A 19,992-nucleotide genomic window follows, 5' to 3' on the forward strand; every position below is an offset into this window, starting at 1 on the left:
AAAAAAACACTTGTGCATCCACGTATTTTCTTTGTCTGAGACAATTGGACAGGCATTAACATCGAGGACTGAACATGTCTGACAATGTGGTTGGGTCTGAATGTGGGGGGTGTTTGACATCTTTTTGTGTAAAAGTGTGTCTCACAGTACAGGACACTCTATGGCAGTGTGTACATGTCTTGGTTAATTCTCTTTGCTTATAGGTAGGAGGTGAAGATTCTGACCTCCACAGCTCTGCTGAACCACATTGTTTGGCAGGTCACCTCTCAGGTACTCCTGCAGGAGACCATCTGCTTCCTCCTGGGGGAGGAGCAGGGGCCAGAGACCCATGCTGGGAGAGGGGATGCTCCCCTGCCACACTGGCTCATTCAGCACTACGACCACCTGTTTTTTTGGGTAGGTGTACTGACCTTCAAACACAGAGCTTCACTTCTCAACCTGGTAACTGTAAGTTCATTAATTTTCCAAACTGTAAGAGAGCTTTGATCCCTCAACCAAGTCCTCTCTCTAAATGTATTTTTAAATGGTTGACAGCATTATACAGTGTAAACATAAATTGTGCCCTGTCAAAATACATCAGTGAGCAAATACTGATTAATTTGCATTTTTGAGATGTCTGGGGAGTTCAGATGAAATCCAACCAAAGGAGTTGCATGTGTAAGTAGTAGAAGAGTCATAGCAACTTCCTGTCTCTCTATCAGCATCAGGATGCGGGGGTTATTTCTGTACTGGCTGCATCATCCACCATCCAGCTTGGAGCTTTGGAACCTGAAGAAAAGGAGCTATGCTGAGAATTAGGCCCCCAAGAAGCACCAGAATGGCCTTGGAAAACTGCCCGAGGATATGTAAGGTCTTCACCCTCCTAGCTGTCAATCAGGTCCCTGAAGACTAGTGCAAGGGTTGGCCCAGATCTCTGCTGAGTGTGGCTGTGTGTGTCTGAATGCTTCAGCTATGTGCGAATCTGTGTCTCTGACTGCTTCAGCTACAGATGGACTGCCTGGATTGACTACCTGACTGTCTTGTTTCAGCATCAGTGATCTACTACTCTCATCCTGCATGTGTAATATAGAATGGTTTACTTGGGCAATGGCTGTTCCTTCAACATTGTTCCTGCTGCACAGTCTATCTGACATGGGGGGTGGCATGCCATCCTCAGGCTGTTGTAATCTGGGGAGCCCCTTCTTTGGACAGGATGCGGTAAATTCTGAATCAGGTGAGATTGAAAAATAGCTTGTTCTTTATTTTTCAAAGCAAAAATTATGATTTTTCCCTAAGAAACCACATATGTGTACATTAGAGTGAGTTTTGTGAGGGCACAAGGTGTTCTCCTTGGAGGAAATAACTGTTATATTTTGTCCACAGTGTCTATAGTCAATTTTTGTCCAATAGTTTCTATGAGTTAATTTAAAAGGATGGGCGTGATTATATAAAATATATATGTGGAACCTTTGGAGCAGAGTGTTTTATGGTCATACTAATACTGAAGTGTGTAATTTGATATTGAAACATATCAGAAATGTAAATAAATTTATATGTTAATGATTGTAATACATATAAGGCATTATTGCTGAAGAAATTAATAGTGATTTTTAGCGTTAGTTTGATTTCTCTGGGGCTGATTAATTTAGCCTATCCTCAAGCATCCCATCGCTGTAAGTAGTCACTGACCACCTGCTGGATTAGTCCGACTGAGTCCTACTGTGGCTGGAATTATGTAACAATGACAGCGATTAAGGATTTGACTGAAATCAGAAGCAGAATGGCAGGGTTTGACATCACAGGTCTCTGCATGCTCACTGCTCTCTCTCCAGCCTGATATGGTTATCCTGCGGGTGATTTTGGTGCCATGCTTGCCCTATTCTGCCACCCCCACCTCCACAAGTTCTGTTAGTACAAGTACTAACCCTACATCAGCCTGGTCCCTGGCTGCTACTCACCATTCTTCATCATCATCAAGGCACAACCTACAGACTGCAGTCCCTTTATCATCCATGTTAATGACTGAAGGCATCTGCCATTTTGTCTGACTGTTCCACTACCTTTACAGGTGCTGAATACAGGTACAGGGAATATGAAAGACAGCTGAGGTTATAATGCTTTGACGGTTTTTTCTTAGTCACAGACTCATATAAATAGAAACCTGCATCTTCCTGTCTTTGTGTATCTCAAGTCCTTACACTCTCCTGTCTTAGTGTATCTGAGTCCTCAGGCTTTTGGCACTGTGACACTGTCCAATCAAATGGTTCTTCACTCCAGCAAGCAATAGATCCCTGACAGACCTACACAAATTGAGCATATTCACATTTCTCTGACAACAGTTCTCATTGTCTGTCTGAATTTAATGAAGCACTTCCATGATAGTAGAAGCAATTATTCAAAAATCTGACACATTGTTGTTGCAAGCTGTTCTTTGAAATCTCTTGGTGCTTTGTTGATAACACAAGATAACACTTGTTTGTCATGCATAGATAATTAATGATTAAGTGGCACATGCAGCCCTTCCTTGGCATATTGTGTATCCCTGTATTATCAAGGGGATGATCTGATGTTAAAGGTCCAGCACATCCCTGACAACCAAACCTCTGCTTCTCAGAAAATGACTGCTGGGTTTGGAGTCAGACAGTCCAGAGTGAGTTCATCTAATACAAAAGACATCACAACTAAATAAAGTATTTGGTGTGAGATGGAAGAAGTCTTTCTTTTGTTATATTTGTATCTACCCGGGTGTTATTTAGGATATTGTTCCTTTTGATTTACACAAAGTCACAGAATCATAGTATGGAGAATATCCCTAAAACTACAAGAGGTTCTTTGTCTCATGTCAAATGTGAACAAAAGCAGAGTTGGTACTGTTTAAGTTTTTATAATCATAAAATATAAATATTTGTTAATACCTGATAAAAATCAGGGTATACCGGGGGCAAGAATTATGACTGTAATAATGTTGTTAAAAGGTTACACTATGTTAAAAGATGGCTGAATAGACACAACAATAGCCAAAAAAAAGCTATTTCAATTAACTACATTTCAAAAAAATAAAATAGTAATTTGAAATGTTGACTCTTTGTTGTATCTCCTCCTCACAGATGTATGCAGCAGCTTCAAAAAATCTGGGAGGGTCATGTAAAACTTGGTTGCATCACATATGGAATGACCATCGTGTATCTGCTCATGATTCAAAAAACAGCAAATCTCTTTTCATACTAACCTGGCATGATACTTAAGTATATAGAATGCCAAGGCTGGTTGTGTTGTGGTTTCACATTCTGAATCACTTTGTTTTTCCTCTGGCATTGATCACATGTCTCTGCTGGGCCAGATTCAAATTCATTATTTTACCTCCATCTGTACCTCCACCACTCTGTGGGGAAGAGGCTTACAAGCAATAACTCATGATATGTATTCAGGACAGGCAGCTAGGGGGCACAGGATGAAGCCCCAACCTTATTGAAAGGGATTGACCCCAGAGTGACTTCAAGAAAGTTCCACAGGAAAGGAAATGGATCACCCCGGGGAAACCTTTGTTCAACCAACCCAGTCGAGGGGAGTAGGAGGCCCTTTCTGCTTTGCTCAGGAGAATTTTACCTGTTCTTACAGTGTTATGAGATAATATAAACATATCATCACTTACAATAATATATGGTATAGAATAGACGAAGAATTTCAGTGGATCAGGATAGATTGTAAACCTGATGGGATGACATACCGTACAATGAGCTCAGGCTCTGGATTGTATTCTTGAAGTCATTCTAATTGCCTTGTCTTCATTTGCATCTGTGAATGTGTCTAAATGGGGATGGGATGTTTTCCTCTTACTCCCTGCTGCGTCATACGTCTATCATCTGTGGATGCTGGAATAATGAATGTCACATGAAAAGTCTTCAGAGGCAGGCTTCATTCATAAGGAGCACGCTGTAACTAGTTCATGAATACAATTATGAGGTATATTCTTTCAGAGGTAATTTTATGTTTCATAATTTTTCAATAAAAGGACAGATGAGTTTCACTGTAGGAATGATTTTAAAATTCATCTGGCAGTTTTTCCAAAGCGCTTAAAACATTAAAACTTAATGTTTTCTGTTTATTAACTGTGCTTTATGGTTGTGATGATTCTGTCTACTGTACTGTTTTGTGAAAGCAATGATTCAGACTGGGAATAGGTGAGGATTTAATTTGATTGTGTCCATGCTGTGACTTATGCTTATCTTAACTTAGATAAATCCTTAAGGTTTTTTTCCCATAATTTTTTTCTTTGTACACATGATGACTTTGATAAGACAGTATGCATGTGAAATATGGCAAGGGTATTGGAATTTGTCAAGATTGCTGATGGACATGGTTATGATTTATGACCAGGAAGTTGAACTACTATTTCTACAGCTTTGAAGCAGGTGTTGATTTTCCCATGCCTACATTCTGCAGCCCATCCTTAGCTAGTTAGGTCTTTGGAATGCCATGTTGTATTTAAACCACATTCATTTTAGGTTAGTTGCACAAAGATCTATTGTTAAAATTCACTAAAAAGTGAATGTTAGCTGTACTTGGTCATGGAATCTGTTAGCTACCAAATGTTTTAGCTACTGTAGTATTATATCACCTACTGTATTCAGCCACAGCACAACAGTCTGAATATACTGATGTCAGTATGCATTTGATGACTGAAAAACTGCTTTACTTCCACAGGGAGTGTCAAAATAAAGCATTGTGACAAGCAGCGATGTTTCTAGAATGTTCATTCTTTAAAAGACAGATTTACACACTGAAGCATTTTCCTAGCACAACTGCTTTAAATTTAAAAGGAACATTTCGCAGCTCAAATATTTAGGGTATGTATAATCCTTACAGTATTGCTCCCTTTTATTTCTGAAGGACATTTTTTAAAAACATACCAAAAAATAACTATACTCCCACTACCCACTGTCAGCCAGACATAGCGAGCAGATGTCTCCAGTTTTAGGGTAATTTAATTTATTCTTATTTAACAAACCTAAAAATATCTTTGAGAGGGCAACAGTGCTGTATTTCCATGGTTAAAAGGGCATCTGGAGGTTAATCTGCCATAGAACACAGAGAGAGACAGCCCTGAAACAATCCATATTTCCAAAGCTTTAGAAATATCCTTTTGTCATTCCCATGGAAACAGCTCTGTTCTCACTGTAAGCTGACAATGCTTCTGGGTGGATAGGGTGGATAATAGAATAAGGCACCACATGCATTCTTTACTTAGAGTTTTAAAAGTGTTTTTCGATGTTAATCTCCCGCAGTTTGATTGACAGTGCATGTGTTTATTTAATTAAACAAAAAATGTCACAACAATCTGTCTGCTCAACAATTGAGACATTGTGCTCAGAACATCAACCACAGACAGCAATAAAAAGTATAACATCTGTGCTTTTCAAGCTAGAATTTATGGAGCCCCTACCCCCACCGCTATTGATAATCTTTTTTGCAAGTCATTGACAGATGGTAATGAACATTTTATGGTAGTGACTGTGAACATTTGGAAGATGCTAATCTTAATACTCCTTTTATTTGAATCTGTGGTGATGCAACTGCATAAAATACACAGCCACATTGCCTGCTCAATGCACGTCTCTTTTCCCAGTCTATGTCCCATTTTTAGACTGTAAACACATTTAAATGAGATATTTACAGAGTTGCTTGGAAACCCAAGACAGAATCTTTTTATTGTCTGAAATTTGTCTCCAAGCCACACTCAGTAGTCATTGATGTTATTTTCACCTTTTGCCCCGCATTTTCCTGCAGTCTGCTCTGAGCAAGAAAAGTACATTCCAGAGATAACGGAAGGCCACCCAAGAAATATTGGATGGTCATCTTAAAACATTCATAAAGGCATGCTGAGAAGAGTCAGTATTGTTCAGGCTTCTGGTAAGTGGCAACATGGTATAATGCCAGGGATACATGATTCCTTACAGGAAGATTGCAAGGTGAAATCCTGTATGAGATACTATTGTTGTACCCTTCAGTGAGGTACAAAGCCCAAAGGTTCTACACCTACATAAATGGACAGAATATAAGCTATAAGATATAAGCTTAGTAATTCATCATGCACAAGTGTGAATTAAGTGTGTCTACTAACTGAATAGTTGTTAAAATAATTACAGAGGTTATTCACTCACTACCTCCTGGTGCCAGACTAGATTATTGAACTGGTGTTTCTCATGAAGCTACTTCACGTCTCGAAAGCTGACCCTGCTCTGTTAGAGCAGCTCATGAGGGAGAGCCTGTCTAAGCCCATGCTCCGGTTTCAGCATTGTTTACATCCCCACAAATATGCTTTTGAAACACAATGTGCAACATCTGTCCATATCACATCACTGCAGAGGGTTTGGGGGAAAACTGAAGTTCCAGGGAGACGCTGAGCTGTCAGTTGTTCCTCTCAAAGTAAAGTAAGATTACAGAATTTAGCGCATTACCCAAACAGTTTAGTGGTTATCTGTGTTGCTCAATCTGAGATAAGAGCAGCACCATCTGAAAAAAAGGGCAATGAGAAGATGGGCGCGTCCCCAGAGCACAGAGCTCATCCATAATGCCCTCCCTCCCGCAGTCAGCCCTCCGATAACTCCTCACTACTGACCCAGTTCTAAGAAACAGTGCTTATACACTGGGGAGAATATGTAGAGAGTAAAAAATAAAATGGGTTTCTCACAGATGGTATGAGGATGACAAGAGGGCTCTGGGGGGTAGAATGAACACTTGAATATCCAGCCAGGAGCAGCTCCTGCCCCTCATGGTCATAGAGTGTAATTGCATATTTCTCATACTTGTTGCCCTGGGGATCCCAACCCTGGTGCAATAAATTCCGTTCCTGCTCTGCAATTTACAACCTGCCTTAGATGTGTAACAGCTCCCCTTCACATGAGAGGCATGCCAGCTTGAGGCTCACATGCACTTCAGGATCACTTCTAACACACTAATACTGTTGAACTCATGGTGGTTCAGGGCAGGGGACATGTCTTCTTCCACAGGAAGATTGCTTTTATTTGAAATAGGGAGAGTGGTTGCATTCAGCTGATGGGGATGAGTTTTGCATCGGCTGACAGAAAAGTGATGGAAAGTGATGGAAAGCAGACAGAGAAAACTTGAATTGAACAACAGTGGTCTCACAAGTCATACATTTCCATGAATTTTAGGTCTCTCTTGGCTGGAATTTAATGCATATCTATTATGTTCATTATTTCTGTCATTAAAAAAAATAAGTTTATTAAAACATTGTAGTGGGTTTGATATTCAGGCATGGAGCTACTGTTACACCCTGGATTAAGTTAATTAATCTATACTGTTCTCATAAATATCTAGATAATAATAATAATAATAATAATAATAATAATGATAATACACTTTATTTATATAGCACTTTTCATACAAGAAATGCAGCTCAAAGTGCTTTACAATAAAGAAATTACATGTGCCGAGTGCATGCGCCGAGTGCTTCACATGGAATGAACACAGAAACAGGGATAGAATGCCATAATTAATGCAAAATAAGATGTAAATAAAAATAATAACAAAAAGACAAATAAAGGTGAAATTAGAATGCATAGAATGCATAAAATCAAGTAAAATACAGCATTTTAAAAGAAGTACAGCAGTGCATAAGAGCAAAGCAAAGTGCAAAAAGAATTTCAGGCCTGTGTCCGGAAAGTCATAGCTAGAATTTCAGGCCTGTATCAGGGAAGTCATAGCTAGTTAAAGGCTAAAGTGAAGAGATAAGTTTTTAGCTTTCTTTTAAAAATACTTAGCGAGCTGGCTTCCCTGATATCTATAGGTAGTGTGTTCCATAGCTTTGGGTTGTAATTGACAAAGGCTGCATCCCCGATTTTCAGATGATCGCAGCATTCTTGAAGGCAAATAGTTAACAAGGGCTTATAGCTTGGTCCTAGCCCATTAAGGGCTTTGTATATAAGGAGGAGGACCTTAAAATCAATTCTAAATGTAAAAGGAAACCAGTGCAAAGCAGCTAAAACTGGTCTAACGTGCTCTCTCCACTTGGTTCTGGTTAATAGCCGAGCTGCAGAGTTTTGAATGAGCTGAAGTTTCTCAGTGGTTTTTTTTGGGGGGAGGCCAGTAAAAAGTGCATTACAGTGATCGAGTCGGCTTGAAATGAAAGCATGAATCAGAATAGATATACAAAAGGTTATTATGCAAAAATGACAGTTGCCTTGAATATGGGTGCTAACCAAATAAGTAATGCATTAACAGTGCTATATGATGGCCCATATTTTTAAATACTCTAAAGACATTGTATTTTTAATTTTGGAAATAAATATGTCACATGTCTTCCATTCCAACTGTAACTACAGCACTCTGTTTTGTTAATATTAGGAAGATGGCAAGAGTATTGGAACTCATGGGCCAGGGAAATGATTGGTTCCTTTCATACAATTCACTTATCCCCTCCAGTTTATCACATCTAAGCTCAGCAATCAATACTTAACCATGAGACCAACCTTAAGTTCTAATGAATGCTAGGAGGACAAGTACAGGCAGCTTTGAATTTAATGACATAATGCTCTCCTGGAAACTTCTACTTCAGCTATCAAGCCAGATTTGCAGCTGAAACACCAGTATAAAAAATAAAGGTCATAACAGCACCCCTTTGCTGTGAGGAAATTGAATTTACCGGTCTGTTTTGGATTATTAGCTCAGAAACAGCAGGGTGCTGCTATGCTATGGCCTTGCTTATGTCCTTATTAAAGTGTGACCCTCACACACAGGAAGAAAAAGAACGCAAGTGGCAGAGGCCCGGACACCAAGACTGAGAGAGACTATTTTTGTCTATTGCACAGTTACAGTGGCCAGCCTTATCAGCAGTATGCAGACATCTTTGTCCTTAGTGAGAGATATGGGATGAGTTATATTTGTTCAGCTGTCAATCATTGTTCAAGGATTCTGCATGGACCATGCTGACACATACAGTACAAGGACACTGTGCTGTTCACACGCATGCATATACACACTGTATATACACAAACACATACATACAGACAGACATATATATATATATATATATATATATATATATATATATTTACTTACTTACTTACTTATTTAGTTGAAACAAGGAGGTTGATCTTAAATAACTTTGGCTCAGAGCCACTAGAGAAAAGGAGTAATTAAAGAAAACCAAGTTCTGAGACTGAAATAGAGATAATTATGTCTGAAGTGGAAAAGAAACAAATATAAATAAAATATGCACATACACACAGACACACAAACAAACACACATATTCCAAAAAAATTTACAACATTCATGAAAGTTGTATTGGTTGAATTATGGCATGACAGGTGACATTATGTATTTTGTGTACTGTTTTCTCTATATTGTGATCTATAATGAATGGGACAAATTACTGATTTCATCTATGGAAACATTGATGACAAAAGATTCATAGACAAATCATTTGTCTTCTTTGATACTCAAGTGGGGACCTAATCACTCTGCTGTTGAGTCTGTTATCCCAATATATATGAGATATGAGGATTTGCTGTTTGCTGTGTGAGGGATTTCCCTCCCTATATTATAGAAAATAGACATTGCTTTTATTTCTTGCTATATCTAGACTGGATTGTTCATGCTCTCTATTCTACTGTCTTTCAACCAGAGGGAAATTCTCTTATCCAAATTGCATGAAGGTAGGAAAATTCATGTAAAAAATTCTGATTAAGTGCTTACTGTACAAATGATCCTATGTTCAGTTTAGGATAGAAATTTTCCATACACACAGTTGATGAATGAGGCTTCAGGAGTGCTGCAGGACCACAGACAGAGCCTGCCCTACTCACAGACACGGCGGCAGCTGCAGCTCATCACTAATCACTGCAAATGTTGCTTCATCTGTAGGTCTGTTTAAAAGGCAGAGTTTCCAAACCTATTCAGGGACAGAGATTGTCGTCATGGCTTGCCACAGACCAGCTGTACTTCAACCAAGTAGAAGAAGCATTTGCCTGTGTGGAAGGACTAGCCTTGAGGACAGCCACCACTAGGATGCATTTTTTTCAGTTTTGTTTTGTTCTTTGATTGGATTATTCTCTCAAATTTCCTTTTTCATGCCATGGACAGAAATAAATTAGTCAACAGCTGGCCTGCAAAGGTTATCTTGCCTCCTGCTCCTTGGGCTCCAGAGGCAGCATTGTGGCTGAACCCAGCACCTGTGTTAATGTACACACATGTATAGACTGTGTATGAATATGTTCACGCTGAATATGCCTATATACACACATATTTATCACACTTATCCAATGCATACAGACGTATTCATTGATGACATGTTTATTAAACTCTGTCCCCAAACCGCATACTGTGTTTACTGAAGACATATTACTCTGGGGGGTAGTGTAACATAGTGATAACCAAAGGTTGTAACTTGTAACCCAAAGGTTGCCGGTTTGATTCACTGCTGGGACACTGTTGTTGTACCCTTGGGCAAGGTGCTTGACCCAGAATTGCCTCACAAAATGTCCAGCTATATATCGTTGACATGTGAAAAAAAACTGTATCCTGTATAAGACGGTCTGGTTAAGAGCGCCTGCTAAATGCCAATAATGTAATATAATGTAATCTGTTGAAGGAAGACCTCTCAGACATAGTGTACAATCTGTTCTTTATCAGTCTGGAACTCCTTGTGTACAATACTACTTTTCACAGAGTACAGGCACCAATTTACAAACATTCCTGTAACAATTAGATACTAAGCAGCAGTAGTAAAGTAACCAAGTAAAGTAAAGTAAATATAAAGGTAACAAAGCTGAAATTTACCTATATATACAAAGTTTATGTCTATTCTTTATATTTTGTCAGTTTTGTGACTTCATGATACAGTTTATTGAATTAACCATGTAAGTAGAAAGACCCCGTGGTGACACTTCTGGAGATCAGCAGACAGAGAGCGATGAGAACATCTTAATCTCAGGGTATAAAGTGACTGTGATGCCCCCCATTGTACAGAAATAATATGACACCCACAGAGAAAATGAGTAATGGCTGCACTGGTGGCAGAGAGCCCATGAATCGCTTGTGATTTAGCCAGACCACCTGCATGAATGCCCATTATACTGTAAGATGAATGAGCAACCATACTCAACTCCCAGTGTCTCAGACTGCAGCAAGTGTAGGATTCTGGCATGACCTGATTAGTGGATCTGAAATAATGCTTTCTTTTTAAAGGTAATTTTTGGCACATAAATATTAATGTTTCTTTGTTCCACTTCTTTGCAGCAGAATATACATTACTTGTAAACATTTTGAGCATTTTTTCCAAACTCTCACAAACTTTTTCAGACTTTCATGTCAGGTAGCAGTTTGATGTGTTTGTCTGCTTTAAAACTGACAATTATGGTTGTATATATTACTAATTTCATACTCCAATAAGACAGTAAGTGTTATGTAAAGCAAAATGTTACACCGCTGAAGGCCTCTAAACCACAGAAATCTGTGGTCTATTTTGAACTTGTGGAGCATTTCTCAACAGGAGTAAACCACTCATATTTGATTTATAGATTGCAAAGATACCATTTAATCAGACTTTAATCAATAGTCAATATGCCCACATATTTCTGTGTGTGTGTGAGAACATTTCAGATGGTCTCCAAAATATGTTCATACTGTGGAGTACGAGCCCTGAAAAGCTGTATCATTATCAGAAAGTTGTGTTGGTAGATACAGAACAGGAGCAGAGTTGTTGCTTCATCAGAATGTGAACTTGTGAACAGAGATAACCTAAGCAGAACTTGTATGGAACCTGCCTAAGACCTGGGACTTCCAGTTGGCCAAGAGAACAGAGTGAGAGAAGCTGTCTTGTCAACATTTTGGGCTACTGTAGGGCTGGCCACACAGTCACCTTTTTTACTCCCTATGTCTGAGGGGAAACTCTGTTCTGAAAGTAAACATAATCACTACAACCTGATTACCGGTTCACAAATACTTGAGTTTGACCAAAACCACTAGTGGTGGGAATAAATAAAGGATGAATAAACCAAGCCTCTTGGAGACAACCCTTAGAGATGAATTATGAATTCTCCATTGTTGACCACGTACCGCACCCTTGACTGGCCACGGTTCCAGTGATGTCACAAAATGACAGACTTCTGTCTGTCTGAGACGCATTTATGAGTGAGTGTCCCACTGTAACAGTGCACTCTGTGTCAGCCCTGGAAACATCTGTCCAGCCTCCCCTCACTGAGCCAGAGGGACTCCCATTTTGGAATTAAACAGTTGACATGAGGCAGGCAAAAACAATTCCTGAGAGCTCCCGTCAGAGATGAGTATTTTGGACCTTTTTCTCTATCTAGTTCAACCATCACAAACTGTTCTTCTTTCATGCTGCAACCCCCACTCACTCAGCCCCTCCCTTATGACAGTGAAAATGTTAGATATTGCCATTTTATGTGCTTTCCTTTGTTTCTATCAACAGAGGCAATACCATGTTTCTGTCTGAAGACACACAGTTGGAGCAAAACACTTCAGTTTTGTTTTAACGTTTGGTGAGATTACATTTATTTACAGGTAGGCAAAATTCACATTTTATCAGAATGTCTGATCCAAGACTGGACACGAACTGATCAGTTGAATCAGTTGACAACTATCTGTCTGCAACTTCACCTTAACAAACTTCTTTTTTTCTCCTTAAGCTTGCCATAATGTTTTCCCTGAAACTAGTGTTTGTGCTTTAACTGGGTTGGGTGTTTGATACGCTTCCCACGCCAGCCTCTAAACTTGCAGATGTGACAGTGTTTCTGAGGTCTCGACTGGAGAATGCTAACAGCCAACACCCCATACCAAACACTCCCTATCCGTAAATCAACATCATTTACTGGACATATAGCATCTACTTATGTTTACAGCAGCTCCAGCAAATGTTTTGTATGGCCATGCAAACAGAAGAATCCAGGTTAAATTGACCCCTACATGAACGGCTCTGTCTCTTTAAATGAGGGACTCTGCCCCGCACATGCTCAGCTGGGTGCGCAGGACTTTTTCCTGGAGGAGCAGCAGCATCGCTGTTGTGTGGAGAGAGTTAAGGGATAGTGCTCGCTAATGTGCTGTGTCTGCACACTTTTCTCAATTTGGATTTAACGGAAATTCAACAAAACCGAGGACTTCATCCGCTGCACAGATGTCTGCGAATGAGACACCTGCAAACACGATCGTAGAAATATAAACAAGGCTAAATATTTCTTCCGTTGGTTGTATCCTTCAGGGCTGCAAACATCACTTATCCTTGTTACATCCATGTTGCAGACTAACACGACCTTACTTTGGGATTTTGGACCTACAACTGCACGATTGTCCACAACTGCGGTCCTTGCTTTGGCATGGGAAGTCAGTTTGATATTTTGCTTTTGCAAAACCACAATCGTTTAACATATATTTAAAATCAAATAATTTATTCATGAAATGTTTGTGCTTTAAAATGGCTGCTCAGCACATCTTTTTGGAATAGAGCTGTGAATAATGTTTTATGTAGACTAAGCATTGTGTCGAATATGGTACTGAAAAAACAACGTGATAACTGGCAGAACTGTTACCCCCTTCGGAATTTGCGACTGTACGCTGTAGGGTAATTTTCGGGTATAGCTGCGGGAGGTAGCAGGCAGCTCCAATTCCTTTTGTAGTACACTCCTCTCATACTTAAAGATCAAAAGTGTTCGTGGACAATAATATATTTGTATCTCTCGGATTTTCAAAAACATCCGTTATCCAACACTGGTGAATATATAAGCAACTGAAAATGAGTAAACGATAACATTACGCACCGAAGTCAAAACAACTTTATGTTCTACAAATGATTCATACCTGAAAAAAAGTAATTAAGTAAAATCACAGAAACTGGGAAACGAGTACGATCGAAGATAGTGCATCCTTTATATCTCTTTGTTTCACTCTGGAAGCTTTTAAAATGGATCCTCAGATTGTGCTGAGAAGTGGGCTCCTTCGGTGTACATGTAAGAAACGTTCCCTTTCTGGATCACAGGATATCAACAAATATTTACTGTTGTTCTTTATGTTTTACCTGGTGCTTTACACCGAAGGCGCTCCTTCCAAATCGTGTGATAAAAATTGCTTTTCTGGAAGATGCATCAATGGAACATGCCTCTGTGACAAAGGATGGGTCGGGGATCAGTGCCAACACTGCCAGGGAAGATTCAAGTAAGTAACACTGCAATAAAATGTTTTGGTGGAACTTAGCTGAAGTGTCCTGTTTTCCATCAGTTTGCAATTTAGTTGCTTGTTCACAGCATTGCTGGGTTTAAGCAGTGGAGTAAGCGTCTTGGTGGTTGTAGCATGCTGTCATATCACTTCGGAGAAGACATGCCGTGTTTCCATGAGAAAACCCAGTCTTTGAAACTGTCCCCCGTGGTCTGTTGCTACTTTGGAGCTTCTCGTTTGCAGCATGCGCTGGAAGTCGTACGTATAGCTTTACCATGTATCCCTTTACCTATGGTGGTCCGGTAAGAAAACAGGGCACTGCTGGAATATGTCGACATATTTCCACCAGAGAACAGGCTACGTTCAATCAAATTATGCGGTGACAGCCGCAAGAGAAAAGGGACGAGTCGTACTGTCTCCAGTGGTTTCGGTGGCCAGGAGTCCATTCTTATTCCCTGTGCTTTGATTAGCCAGTATCGTACGTATGTTGCGAAATCAGATACAATAAGAACTGCGGGAGGATGATATAAAGCTTTCGATTTTGACCCAAAATGAACAACTGTACTGTCTTTCACAGTCTTTGACGAAAATTCTGACTAGGGGTAGAAGTTGAGGTCAACAGGCTTTCAGTAAAATTCATTTCAGAGTAGGTTATTCGAGGGCAGCGTGGACATCTGATATTTCTCTAAATCGTTTGTCTGCGATTGGCAGGTTATTCACTTGTTATTATGACGACTAAGCGAATATTCAATATCAAAAGGGCTACACATTGACGGCGTATTGTATTAAGCCGATGGTGGCATCAAACGCAAATCACTGAAACTCCTTGGTGCCCTTAGTCTTTTTAGTCTTTGTTTTTATGTGAGCATAACATGTGGAAAGTACTTCGCAGGGCCAGTTGTGTTTACTGTTTGGTGCAGTCCATGTATAAGAATAATTCCTACAAAATAACTTGATTCTTGTAAGCAGTTGATTCTTAAAAGCAGAGTTCGTAAACAGGTAACATAGATGGTTATGTTTAAAACAAATTTGTCTCTTAATTGAGAAATGTGCTTTGGCAAGTTCTTCACTGGAACAAACCAGTTCTGAAGTGCCTTCAGTCTTGTATTAAATAAAGTAAAAATAACATGACACATTAATTATCTGAATATCACCGTCTGAATTGCTGATCCTGTTTGAGCTGCAGAGCAAGGGCACAATCAATGTCCTTAACTAAATTAAAAAAAAAAATGCAACTATAATGTAACTCACCTTAATTATTTTTGATTTTCTTCATGATAATTGGCGCTATGGTGTGGTCTGTCTGACAGATCCTTAATTCATTATAGAATCTTTGACAGTGTAGGCTGTGGAATACCCAGTTCCTCAGCTGAATTTGTTTCATTAAGGCTGCCTTAAGAATGAAGGAGTCAGCATTTTCTGTCTGTGTAAAGTATCTTTTTTTTATTTCTGCCATGTCGACTGGAATCCAGACACTTGGCTGACCTTTTTCTCAAAATATATACGATATGATTTATATTGCATTCAAATTTTAACATTTTAAAATGATTATGCACGTTTTCTCTTCATTCAATACCATTTTACATGTTGTAAATGAGCCAAAATGGATTCCCATGAAAGAATTTCTTGAGCTTGCAAGGACTAGGGTGGGTATGACAGTACTAGTGTAGGTATGACAGTCGCAGTGTTTCCTGAGTGCACTGTAATTCAGATAAATAAATGGATCTTAAGACAATCACAAATTGCAGAGAATCCCATTAATCCCAGTGATGTCCTCTGTATGTCTCTCCACTCTCCTGAGTGCAGTTCTATCCTCTGTAGGTTTCATCTCTTCCCTGAGATCAGTGCTGTCCTTTGTAGGTCTCTGCACTTACCTGAAATAAGAGTTGTCATCTGTAGGCTCCTTCTGGTGACACTGGGATTAAACCTTGGTTACTAACATGTCCTGAAGTTCAGGTCATTTTCAGATTTGCTTAATACTGTATAGTTGTTATGATCTTGCTAATTATAATTTCTGTAGTGGACCTAATTTGGACAATGTGCAATATGCAGGCCTGTATGTGAGTTCCCTAAACTGGACAGGATTTTAGCATGACGCAAAGTTGCTGTTGCTTTGGGAGACCAGGGGCAACACTACACAGTCTGCACTTACACTCTGCTTGTACTCTCTCTGTTTGCACTCTCACCACTGACACAGACACAGACACATGCACACAATGTATGTGAGATGATAGTGTAAACACCCTTAATACATTACAGTGAGATTTTACATTTCACTGCTTTTGGTAGCTGAGGGATTCAGATTTCACCTGAAAAATTCACTTGATCTCCTGTGTATCTTCACAGGTAGTACATAATAAAAATAAAGACCAATTTAACATTTTTTATTGCAAATTGTGTTAGAAGTTAAATCCTCAGTAACTCAAGGGCTTATGAGTCAGACACAGCTGTGTATATGGCTCCCAGCTGTGCTCCTAGTCTCTCTCTTATTCTCTTTCTCAATTTCTCTCTCCCTGCATTAGAATTGTTTTAGATCCTGTGGATCTAATACAGACAGTAGATTTTAAAGTTGTGAAGTACAGTCTGTAGCTAAGCTCACTGTATTCAGTGGCTTAGTTGCTTATATCACTAATTGCAAGTCTGTGTTTTGGTTCACTGCTTTGATCCCTTTGCGCAGTCATATGCAGTTGCCAGGGATAATTGTATTGAATGAGCCTTTCATTGACACTCTCTTCTTCCATTAACTCTTTTATTAGATTTTTTTTAATTACAACCTTATTACCATACTATTTGTGTTCATTTAGATATGAAAAAGACCTGTGTACCACCACTAAAGATGAGTATTGCTGAACAGATGTTGAGAGAATTGTGATGTGCATCACAGAAGTGACATAGTGTCATTACGATGTGCATTTTAGTTTCTGTTACACAAGAAAATATTCTAAATAATAGAACAGTTACTTTCTTGTGTTAAATGCATCTAAAAATAGTAGGAAGGATGATCATGACAGAACGTATTCTTGTCAGAGAGCATGCTGGGAGGTGGGATTTAATCTGAGTTAGTAGTTTAGATTAAATACTGCCTGCACGTGAGTTCTCCCCCCTGACCTTGGAAGAACAGTTATATATATATATATATTGCAGCATGATGATCTTGACACAAACAGGGTTTACAAAAACGTTGAATTTGATGAATTTGTGTACATTTGAAAGGTGCTTTTCAAATGTATACAAATTCTGTTTCCTGGTCGTTTGATGGTAAAATTGAATCTAATAGTGAATGTCAGTTGAGGCAGAGGTGTGCCCATCCTGGGATGGGAGTCTTTACTCTGGGAGGGGAGAGTGGTGGACACTGGTGGCTGCTATATCCAAAGAGCAGAACACGGAGACTGCCGCCAAAATTCTGTAATATGGGAACCCAGCATGTGGTGGTATTGAGCTGGCAGCACAGTGAACCGTGTGATTTTATGCATTTCTTTGGCACTTCTGCAGCCTCCTCCACCTGCTGGCTGCAGCCACGTACTGGTCTCCCTCTCCATGTTGGGTATAGAAACACACCGCTCACAGTTCAGTTTGCATGGTTTTGGGACTGCTGTGAACTTAAAGTCCTCAGCTGTGGAGCGATACCAACCAGGGAGCTCAGCTTTGCATTGCTAGGGGCGAGTGCACACCAAGCCTGTCTGTCCAGGTGGTCTTAGAAAGGGGATTTGTCTGTGGAAATGAGGGACTTGACTGTGGAAATGAAGGCATTTTAAAGCTGAGATCGCTCTGGGATACTCTGCCCTGTAAAGCTTCAGGACCCTAAGGACAGTATCCGTGTTGTAATATTCAAGGAGTCAGACTTTGCCTGGTGTCATAGCTTTGCTGTTGTAATCCTAGAGGACTGTGCTGTTTGATATGTGATCCAGTGCAGTCACTAAGCATTCAAAATATGCAAAAAGTCTAGACCTTTGGTATTTTGAGACTGTACTTTAGCAAGTATGTATTCCTGATATTGAGGGTCGGGTCATGATGACAGTTACAACCACTCCCAGAAAATGTCAGACAGCCGCAACAGCAAAAGATATGTAAGCAGATAAATTATGTCTGCAGTTTGATTGAATGGTAAACTTCCAGATTGTCTTCCGGATGGGTTTGGATTTGAGTTAAAGAAGAATTCAAAGAGGCAGTACATTCTTCTGTTGTCATTATCGGGCATCCCCTTCTTCCTCGGGCAACACTTAAATCTGATGCTGTATCTCCACCCCTTCCTCCTGAAGTTTATAAATTCACCAACTGAAAATGGATTATTTCATTGTTGATGTACAGTGCGATGCAACTGATCAGTGAATAAAATATTGTTGACTCCTTATGGTGTTTTGCTTGTGTTGTATGGTATCTCACTTGTAGGCCGCTTTGGATAAAAGTGTCTGCCAAATGAATAAATGTAATGTGAATGTAAAATGCAGTTTCTCCCAGCCCTGTGTGCTGCCATGTTTCTGTGTTTCGACAGAGCGGTGATATTCAGGCATCACAAATGGATTACTTAAAAGGGACAACTAGACAAGTAAATTATAAGCCTGTTAATGATGCCATGCTGAGGAACGATAAAAACTGAACAGGTTGCTCTTAAAAGCACAGGTTGGGGAAACTTGTCTAGACATCTGCACACTTTCTCCTGAAGAGGTACAGTCTATGGGGTATGAACCCCAGTAATCCCAGAATCCCTTGTCTCCCTGGGGTACAGTGATAACTGAAGTGTCTGTATGGGGCTGCTATGAAGTTACCCACCTACCAACAGCCTTGTTCCCATGGTGACGCCTGCTCTGATGTCTCTTTGATGAGGTCAGATGTCAGTGCACAGCAGAACTGACTGTAGTCATTGATGTGTGAAATACAGCCTGTATTCACTGTGTGTTCCCTGGAACAAAATGGTTTAATACTGTTCATTTTTTTCTCCATTTCGGCAAATACTGTACTATTGACTATCCCACTGCAGCCCAATACTTTCCTCTTATCATCCCATCCTAGTACTGTACACTTTACCATTCCATTGCAATACTGTCCCAGTGTAATACTGTACCCGTTACTATCCTGTTGTAATACTGTACCCTTTACTGTTCCATTGCAATACTGTCCCAGCCCAGTACAATGCCTTTTATTGTCTCATCCTAATACTGTACCCTTAACTGTTCCAGCCCAGTACTGCATTGTTTACCATCCCATCCCATCCCAATACTGTATCCTTAATCTCTCCATATCTGCAAGGATGTAATTGTGTAGGTGTTTAGTGATTCTGGCCAAAAACATTTCCAGAAATATAATATCTGGAAATGTCTCTCAGATAGTTGATGAGGTAGAAACTGACTTTCGACAGTTCTTTTCTTAGCAGCTTTGCTGGACTCTTACATCAGCGTCTGTCCCACCCTGCTTGTCAATGATGCTGCCAAGGTAGACGAAGTTCTCCACCTCTTCTAGTGCTTCGCATTCCAGCGTGATGGAGGTTGCATTGGCTGCATTGGCCTTTAGGACCTTACCCTTGCCTCTGTGAATGTTGAGGCCCAGGCGTGCTGAGTTTTCTGCGAAGGTGCAAGTCTTTTCCTGCATCTGTTTTTGGGTGTGGGAGAGAAGGGCCAGGTCATCAGCAAAGTGGAGGTCATCCAGCTGTGTCCAGACAGTCCACTGGATTCCATTTTGCTTCTGGGCTGTAGACGTCTTCATAATCCAGTCAATGGCCAGCACAAACAGGAAAGGTGACAGCAGGCATCCTTGTCTCACTCCTGTCCGCGCTTGGAAGGCGTTGGTGGGTTACCGGGTTCCCTTAAGTGTTCCTGATGATGTTG

General features: G+C 40.0%; 1 protein-coding gene across 1 annotated transcript in view; it reads left to right on the forward strand.

The window, feature by feature from the left end:
• Positions 1 to 13,945: 13,945 nt before the first annotated feature.
• LOC118789878 (attractin-like protein 1) overlaps positions 13,946 to 19,992 on the forward strand; it is a 177,415-nt gene continuing 171,368 nt past the window's right edge. The window contains exon 1 of the mRNA XM_036546598.1: positions 13,946 to 14,170. Coding sequence (XP_036402491.1) covers positions 14,025 to 14,170 — 146 coding nt within the window. The 5' untranslated portion in view covers positions 13,946 to 14,024. The remainder of the gene's footprint in view (positions 14,171 to 19,992) is intronic.

This window comes from Megalops cyprinoides, chromosome 15 (assembly GCF_013368585.1).
Source record: "Megalops cyprinoides isolate fMegCyp1 chromosome 15, fMegCyp1.pri, whole genome shotgun sequence".
NCBI lineage: Eukaryota > Metazoa > Chordata > Actinopteri > Elopiformes > Megalopidae > Megalops > Megalops cyprinoides.